Below are 10,091 nucleotides of genomic sequence, written 5' to 3'. Positions count from 1 at the left end.
TGTTCTCCAAATACTAGTAAATTTTTTGACCCCATTCAAAATGGCAAGCGATGAACTGAGCGAATCAAACTATCCTACAATCCATCTGCTGGCTTTATGGAAATCTACACTACTTGAGCACTGCGTGGTTACACCGGCCGACCCTAAAGCACTGGAGATTCTGAAAAGCAGAGCCAAAGACCTTCTGAGTGAACGAATACTACTCGACCAACAAGCAAAGCTTGCAGTGCTTTTGTGGCCTAAGAGAGAGACGAAATATACCAAAGTGCCTGGAACAAGTTGGGACGGCCTTCCCAGCCCAACAGACACGGACCCTCCAGTTCCAAATATTACAACCGCAGCCACAGAACGTGCTGTAGTTGCTGGTCCGTCAGCGAAGTTCAGCCAGTGGGAGGATGTGGATGACCAAGACATGGCAGTGGATGAGTTGAATGCCTACTTGAATAAAAAAATGGTCATGCACGATAGTGACAGAGACATTTTAGGTGTATGGAAAAACACAGAACACCTCTTCCCAAAGATGGCAACTCTTGCACGGAAGATTCTGTGTGTTCCAGCCTCCAGTGTTAGTTGCGAGTGTGCTTTCAGTGTGTCTGGGCGCACTCTGGAGAACCGACGTAACTGTCTTGGTACAGCAAGTGTCAATGCTTTGCTCTTCCTGAACAGCAACGACAAGTAGGCTGAGATGAGAACTGTACAGTGTACACTGTGACATTTAACTGACTTTATTTCAAAACCTATATAGGATAAACCAGCATGTTAAATAGGGTTATCTCTGTTCTGTTCTGCGCTAATCTGCCTGTAAATCGAGGCAATATTATTTTTGATGCTTTGGTGTTAAAAGTTCAAGTTTTAAATATAACAGTTAGCCTAATAGTTAGGCTTCGGATTGTTATTTTAAAATGTTTTGGCCAATTTATTACTCTGCGATGAAATGTATATAGTGCGACCATAGGTCTATGATGTAAAAAAAAAAAAAAGATTTTTGGAAGATGCGTGTCTGTTTTGCATGCATTGTGGTGTAGGCTATTTGTTTGCATTATATGATGATAACAAAGATTTTGTGTTGACATAAATTTGGCTTCATAATATTATCATCAAATGTTTAAAGTTATTTATTGATTTATTAAAGTAAATTACCCCTGTTCGTTCTAAGATGAAATATTAAACTAATGATTGATGTATAATCAGGGTATCTTCCGTCCATTCCAAATCCGTTTTCAATTAAAAAACAGAAAACGAAAAAAACTATAATGCTTCCTATGCATTTTGTAATAATAAAGCACATTTTTATAATTGACCATATTTGCCAGAAAAGTCGGACCGAGTGTAATTCACATGACATCGGGTCATGTTGAGAGAGAAACACGCGAACGTTGCATTGTAGTAAAATCTGCATTTTATTATTAGCCTTCTTTTAGAAGTAGCTAGTGTAAAACACCGGTAAATAAAATACAACATTAACATTATTAACACTATTAACATGTAGGCTATGCAAATTATACTTCTCCTCACTGTATGACATCCTTAAATGAATGGTATTCAGAAAACAAGAAGAATGAAAAATATAAGTAGCCATATAATAAAAAATATACACAGAAGCCCATAAAAATAGTCTATATATTGTGCCATTTATTACAAACAACATTTAGCCTAGTTTAAATACCAAGCCTAAATTAATTTATTTTAAACTTTAAAAAGTCAACATTTCGATTATTTGATTAAATGCATTAATGCTTTATTATTTGTTAAATGCATTAAGTTTATTCATGATTAAAAAAAAATTACTTTACAGTTGTGCACAATGTAAATGCCGTTTACGTTCGGGTCCAGTTGGGTTCTAAAGGAAATGGCGTCGGGTCGGACTCGGGTCTAATTTTATAGGGTCTGTCTCGGGTCGGGTTTTTCTTTAAAAAAAAATTATTTATGCACGTCGGGTTCGGGTAAGTAGTTATTCGGGTCGATTCGGGTCGGGTACAGTTTTTAGGACCCGAGAAGACCTCTACTGGGGATTTTCAGGCACTATGTAATATCATTGCGCCGCTGCAATCATGGGATGGCTCAAAGTTCCTTGATCATTACGCAGGAATGAGAGTATAGTTCCTAGCCATAGAACACGATGTTACTACACACATCACAACATGTAAATAGGAAAATGTTGGTGTTATTTTGTCACTTATTGAGCAGTAGGCTAGCTGGAGCCGGTCCAGTCTTTGTGCTAAGCTAGGCTAGCGGTGGGTGCGTAAGAAAGAGTTATGGCACGCGCGGAGATGAGAATGGTATGTATGGACTAACTCTGGGGGATACAGTGAATTAGATAAAGTCCCCAAAAGTCGGTGTGTTCCTTTAACAAATGACATTTTATTGTAAAGTGTTACCAAAACTTTGATAATCAAAATAATACTATATAAAATCATTGTTCACTGAAAATATCTCTCTCTTATTTTAAAGACGTTTTGTTGGAATAAATCCTGAAAAGGGGACCAAGGTTGTACGGGGAAAAGTTACATCCAAAAAAACTGGGGAAACGGTGCAAAAGAAAACCATAACTGTCAACACCAAAGTGTCAGACCTTTTAAAGAGACTCATGGACTTTGAGTGGGACTTGCAGGTTGGTTTCTGAAAAATGTGCTGGCCTGGTGAGTTATACTTTGTTTATACCAAGTTATTTAGGTATTAAAAATGCTGATGCTTTGTTAAAGCCTGTTCGAGTGTTTTTTTTTTTTTAATAATTTTTTTTTTTTCAATAGTTATGTAATGTTTGGTGAAGCCTGATTCGATTTGTATTTTATATACTGGAAGATTGTCTATATATTGTTTGTTTTTGTTTGTATGTTTGCTTTTTCATTAGCCATTTTTGTATTTTGATATGTTGATGGGTGTTTATTTTTTATATGCACTGAATATTACTTGAATACCTTTACATTTTTATCATAATAAAAAAAAGACTAACTTAGCTTTATTCCTTTTTGATACCCATAGACAAATATAAAATGCTGAGTTATTTGGTTGTGACTAGTATGTCATTTAACAGATATCAATGTAAAACATTTCCCTGTAAAAAAAAACGGTAATCTACTGGCAGCTGTGGTTGCCAGCATGATACCGTAAAAATACGAAGCACTACTGTTTTTGAAATTAACAGCTAAATTCCGTATTTTCAGCTACAGTAGACCTCTGTAATTTAACAGTTAAATTACAGTTGTCTACTGTAGCTGAAAAAAACGGAACAAGTGTCCCTTGTGAGAGCATTTTTTCAAAGGCTGGAGAAATTATATGTAAAAAAAGAAGTCAGCTAAGTCCTTCAGCAGCAGAGAAAATAATACTTTTGAATACAAATGTTATGTAACAAATGTGACACATTGTGGCTTTATTTATTTTATTAATCTTCCTTTTTCATGACCAAAAAAAAAAAAACCTATAGTTCTTCAGAATGAGAAGGCTACAGGTTACATAACCAAGATCATGTAGTTGTCAGACAGATGTTAAAAACTATTTCTCTCCATGGATCATTGTCAGGTTATTTCAGATCAACACATGCAAGTGACCACTAGGTGTCGCCGTAGAGACGGGTGTCAGATTGATTCAAAGCTTCGACACAATATGGCACATTTGCTTCAACTGTTTCAGTGCTTCACGAAGCCTCGGTCTGCCCATCACTACTTGCTGGGTCCTAGGCTGTGTGGCTAAAATCAGGATTGCCTTGTCTAAATAGTGTAGAAAAAAAAGTTGAACAGTTGAAAGTTAAGTATTTCATAACTACTACTGTAATGGGGATTACTGCATTAATTTTGTGTACTGTAAAATAAAGACACAGTCACAAATGCCATTTATTTTCTCACTTTTAATTTCAAAAATTCTTAAAATAAAAATAGTATAGCATCATTTTTTTTCAATGTTACAATTTTTCTGTGAACATTTAATTTCATCACTTTTCTGAACAAACAAAACAATCAATATTTATTAAAATGTTTGGATAAAATTACAAATCTATAAAAATTTTAAGTTTGAGGTGTAGATTCCCCAGATCTCAATCCAATCGAGCATCTGTGGGACGAGCTGAACAAACAAGTCTGATCCATGGAGGCCCCACCTCGCAACTTACAGGACTTAAAGGATCTGCTGCTAACATCTTGGTGTCATATACCACAGCACACCTTGGCACACCTGACCTGATGGGTCAGGGCTGTTTTGGCAGCAAAAGGGGGATGTTTGTGTATGCATATGTTTTACTGTCTTTACACCCCCAGGGAGAACAAGGGCACATTTCAAATTATTCTAAATCAAAGTTTAAAGGGGCTATATGCGTTTTTCTGAAATTTAAACTCGTGACTGACACCTGTGGCCAAAAAACAGAACTGCTCTTATTTTCTGCTCGCTCTCGCAGCGGTGGTGACGTCACATCCGCAGACAGCGCGGGAAAAAACGACCCGCCAGAAAATAGGAAAAATAGGATACAGGCTTATAGGTGCACCCACTGTGAGCGGACAAGGGGCCCGTTCTTCGTACCTCGCTTAATACATCTAAGATGATTTGACAGATCCCAGATCTTTTAATTGTGATAACTGATCTCTGGCTAATTTGGTTCTTCAGACGAATTTGCGGATTGGATTAAAATATCTGGATTAAATGATCTAAGATCACAGAGCGTTCTTGTGTTCCCTGAAGAGGGCAGATGCATCGATACTCGAAACCACGATCAGCAATGCAGCGATTGGCTGGCGTCAAGACAGCAATGACATCATATAATTAAAAAAGCCACCTGGCAAAAAAACTTGACAAATTATACATTAAAAACCCCACGAATTTCTGGACTTTTATAAGGAAACAGCCAAACCACCAAACCAACATAAAAGTTATGATAGATAAATGATAAATGTTTTTTGTTTTTTTAACATGATTACCAATTAATTATATTCACGATTTTATACAGTATTTGCACACCCTTTACATTTTTATTTAAATGTTGTAATTTAATTTTTACTTCAATTTGGAGCAGATTTGTAACGTGACAGTATTAAAGTTTCTTAAGGGTCAAATTCTCTACATCTCTTGCGCTGCATCAAGCCATCCCATAATATCTGTCATCACTTAAATTAATGCATGGCTCAGAGTAACTGTACAACATGTGTGTAAACCTCCAATAAAATTATAAAGTAATTATTCCATCACAAATAAATCGCTCAATCAAGTGGCTGTGTCTATATTATTATAAACAACATTATAATATTATATACATTCTCATATACATATAGCCTACAATATAACATTTTTATATTATTATTCTTATTTAAAATTATTATTATTGCCCCTGGTTCAGTAATGAACTCTTGTAAAGTAGCAGTGGCTGGGACAGATTTTAAGTATCACCTCAAGATGCAATCTAATCCTGTTTACATAAAATAAGCTGCTCATGAGCAGGTTTAAGCTTACGGACCTGTTACTATGACAGCAAGTCCAGGATGAGCTTCGAAGAACCGAACAATCCGAGATCATGTCAAATCCTCAACAATCAAATCCAGCTAACTGAGTTAGCGACGTACGAAGAACGGGCCCCAGGTGTCAGTATGCTCATCAGGAGATGTTTGAGTCATAAATGGTAAAATAAAAAGGCTATTGTTACGTTTATTTTGGGGAAAAAGTTGCATATAGCCCCTTTAACTAATTTTGCTGTTTACAAAATAATGTTGGACAATTTTTTTTTTTTACATGAAATGTGGTATAAAGGAATTTCAAACAGTGCTCACAGTAAAACAACAAATTTCAGCCTGCCTCTCAAATATGTCATAGAGGTTTGCACAATGAACATATTTAAGCATCCCATTGTTTATTAAAGATAGTGTTTATTTAACTTCTTTGCTAAACATTTTAAACTACATTACCCATAAGCCTTTATCATTCTAACGATGGAACGGAAAAATATGGCGCTGCTATTTGTAGTTCATTGAAGTGTGCAGTCATGCTTAGGGTTAGGATCTTGGTAAATGAGTCATTTCTCTCAACATTGTTAACTTAATGTATTACTGATGTAATAATAACAGCAAAACATATTTTGTACCATGAATCGGTTTTAATATGGCTTAAAAGACCTCAATGAGACCTGTGGGTTCCAATAAAACGTCAAAGGCAGTGAAAACCCAGCTTTAATAAATCTTTGGGAGCAGCAACAGCAGTGTGCAGATTCTTGTTCACCAAGTTAAATGCTTCATCTAATCTAGCACCTTTTAAATGTTTTTTGGATGTGCGCACAATTCTTCTTTGAATCCTTCCCAGAACGCCCCATATTCAGGCTGGGCACAAATACTTCAGTGGCTCTTTCTCTGTAGCTAGTTGCCAAACCATCAGAGGAGAGGGAGGTGGATGGCGTAGAGACAGATCTGTGTAGTTGTTCTGAGATGAAAAGGTGTAAGGAGATTGGAATAACTGCTGAGGAGGTATAGAAAAATGCGGGAGGCCTAGAAGGGGAGCATGGTGGAGGGATGGCACTGGAGGGTCGAGTGATGAAGGAGGAGAACAGGAGGATGGCCCTTGAGGGGTGAGTGGTGGTTGAGAAAGGGAGGATGGCCCTGGAGGGGGTGGTAGTGGAGGTTGGGCAAAGTAGGATGGCCCTCGAGCTGGTCGGTTGCTAAACAATAATCATAAAACATAAGGAAAGGGTTGTAAGGGAGATATTTTAGTGACATTTGGAACAGAAGAGTTCTAAAAAAAACAGCAATTTAATAGTTTAACAATTGATTTCCACAATCGGACAAATACTGGTTATATTTACCATCGTGACATTAATGAGGGTCCTGAAGATAGGCGATTTTGATCTGATGGTGTTGGTGCCATCTTGGGTGCAGGATCTCTGTCGCTGTCTTCTGTATCACCATAATGGTGGGGCACATTTCACTGAGACTGACACTTGCACTTTCACACAGAACACACACAAAACTACATAAATCACATCAATTGGCACTTGAACTTTCACACACTAGCACCTCTTACACTAACACTGTGAACACTTTACAATTATACGCCCCTATTTTGCTACTTATTCAATTACTTTCCTGATCCTTCTTTCTTTCACCCCATGTACAGAAAAGTTGAACATTCAAATGTTAATTCATGTCTTACATTAGTATTTCTATGTATGTGACAAATAAAATCCTTGTATCCTTGTATTATATCCATTTAAATCTGACAAATATCATAAACATGATTCTCTCTTACATAGGTTTAGGTGTTCTTTTGCCTCTACCAACTTCATTATTTTCATCATCGGAGTCTAGTGTCGATGTGTCAGTGACTGTTTCATCCCTTGCCAGGCTGACAGGAAGTCTCCTAAAAGAACATTTACATCGGTAAATCTAAGGGTTACTCACCCAAACAACATAAAGTGTTGAATGACCCTGGATGTTGTAATCATTAAGTGTTCCTGAAAGGTTATTTTCAAGAGGTGTAGATGATGTCGCATCTTGAACATTGAACACTTCACTGGACAGGTCATCCTGACCAACAAAGTCAAACAAGATCTGAAAAGAAGTACATGAAATATAGGTAGATTACACTTGGTGACATTATTATACAAATATTTTTCTTCATCAAGGCTATTTACTATATTATTTCCCAAACAGATTTTAAAACAATAGTGTTTTATATCATTATTGTCTATTCTTTAATTAAATATCCTCAGTCATTTACTTGAATTGTCTCTGACAAGATGAATTTTCGAATTTTTTCCATTCCATTTGGAAACTTGAATTTGATGGGCACACCATCAATGGGTTCCTCGTGATTCAGTTCCTCTTCTGTCTGTCTTCAATTGCCTATAATGCAACCAAGGTTATATGAATGCAGTATTGTTTTACTTCAACCAAATAAGTCATTAAGTGTTATATTTTTCAAAGTAACATTTACCTGTAGTCAACTCTTGTCCTGTGCCTCTAAAAATGGGCGTCTCATCTCCTGTTTCTGTTTACAATAAAAAGATTTGGGGATTCTATTTAAATAGATATGTATATTTCATACACCATATTCTTACACCATCCAGACCTTAATGCCAATTCAGGAAATGTAACAATGATTAAATGAGGCCTTGTGACAATACATCAAATTTTCCTTAAAGTCCCTGTAAAGTCAAAATGAAGTATGTGTTCTGAGTTTGTCACACCACAGAAAAATGTGTTATTAACCACCCAGCCAAATTTGAATTAAGAAATTTGAATGAATATATACATTTCATATAAGCCAGTACATTATAGCACATATATACATCCTCACGATATATGAAGATATAGGTTTATACCATGTATGAAATACCCATAAAATAATTATTATATATACATATATTAAAATGATTTATGTGATGACTTTTTATATGGTACTGTATGTTAATGCAATATATGAGCTGTCTTAACTCAAAGCGACACAGATATATATTAAAATAGTCAAAGATTTAGCCTGTTCTGGATTAAACAAAGCCGATTGCAAGAGGTAGGATTATAGCTAGTCTATGACTAAATTGAATCTTAAATTAATCCTTCAAAGAGGCAGGTTTAACTCCTGCTTAGTACTGTTTGTGAGGGAGAATGGAATATTTGGAATATCTAAATGAAAACCAACATGCACAACAGAGGCCAGCCAGAGTACTTGTGGATAGGAGTGATCCATTACATTACTTTGATGACACAGCTTTTCAAGACCGCTTTCGTATGTCCAAGGAAAATGCAGTGGAGATAATATCTTTGCTTGAGCCTAAACTTTCCTGTCTGTCTCTGAGAGGAAGGCCTTTACCCATTTCTCTCCAAGTTCTGCTCACACTGAGGTTTTTTGCGTCCGGGACCTTTCACCGTGAAACTGGTGATTTGTGTGGTGCCAGTGAAGCAACTGTGTGTAGAATAGTTCACAAAGTCAGCAGAGCCATTTGTGAACTGAGGAGTCTTTACATAAAGTTTCCTGATGCTGCTGACCAAGCCAAATATAAAGTGCAATTCTATGAATATGGGCACTTCCCAGGTGTCATTGGCTGTATAGATGGATGTCATGTTCCTGTCAAGTGTCCATCAACCCCTGATGCTGAGGAGTACAGGAACCGTAAGAACTGGTTTTCTATCAACGTTCAGGGTGTATGCACACCTAATTTAGAGTTTTCAAACATTGTTGCGCGCTGGAAAGGTTCAACTCACGATTCAAGGATTTTTGTCAACTCTTCATTATGTGCTCAGTTTCAGAGTGGACAGTATAGTGGACTTCTACTTGGTGACAGTGGATGTGGTCAGAGTAACTTTTTATTCACTCCATACATAAATCCCACAACAGCTGAGCAGCAAAGATACAACAGAGCTCATATCCGAACAAGAGGCATGGTTGAACGCATGTTTGGAATATGGAAAAATCGATTCCAGTGTTTACGTAATACACTTCGCTTCAGGCCAAGGAGATGCTGCAAGGTCATCATTGCTACAGCGGTGCTGCACAACTACCTGAAGCAGCGCTGCTGTCCTGATCCTCCAATGGAAGATGACGATGAAGCAGATGTGCCCATGACTGAGGCAGCCAGTGACCAACGAGGACTTGCACACAGAGTTGCTTTCACATTGCAGCACTTCAGCTAGATGAGATGCATTTCAATATGGAATGTATTCATTATGCCTTATTTTGCCATGATAATTTTTGTTCTGTACAAAATTAAAATAGCGTGCAGCAAAATTAAAAAAAAATTACTAAACCAATACTGGTTGAAAATGTAGTTTGTGGTTGTTTAAATACACTCAGTCATGAATATCTAAATGACAAAAGGTTTATTTTTGTTTTTATTGTTTATACATCATATTGTTCACCATGGCTGGTAATCACAATTGCCTCCTTACTGTATCGTTTTTGGATCATACCTCTTTCTTCCAACTTCATATCCAATTCAACCTGTAGAATTCTCATTTTCATTTCATGTTCTTCCTTCAGATATTTAATTTTTTCCTCATGAAATTCTCTGGCTAACTTTTCATGGATGGTCATCTTGCTTGTTCTCTGCTGAAAGGTGGTGGCAGCATCTTTTCTCAGGGATGCAGGAGCAGATGTGGAAGGCACACACTCACTGTGCTCTGGCTTTT

The 10,091-nt window shown here is 36.8% G+C and overlaps 1 protein-coding gene across 1 annotated transcript; it reads left to right on the top strand.

Moving 5' to 3' along the window:
• Positions 1-8,570: 8,570 nt before the first annotated feature.
• On the top strand, positions 8,571-9,596 carry LOC307126657 (putative nuclease HARBI1; the record flags this gene model as incomplete). Its single annotated transcript, XM_079817292.1, has 1 exon — positions 8,571-9,596. The coding sequence occupies one exon, from the start codon at positions 8,571-8,573 to the stop codon at positions 9,594-9,596; it is 1,026 nt and encodes a 341-aa protein (XP_079673418.1).
• Between the last annotated feature and the right edge of the window lie 495 nt (positions 9,597-10,091).

This window comes from Gobio gobio (assembly GCF_949357685.1).
Source record: "Gobio gobio genome assembly, chromosome: 5".
In the NCBI taxonomy this organism is placed as follows: Eukaryota; Metazoa; Chordata; class Actinopteri; order Cypriniformes; family Gobionidae; genus Gobio; species Gobio gobio.
The sequence above is the reverse complement of the archived record's forward strand: the minus strand, read 5'-3'. Positions and strand labels throughout refer to the sequence as shown.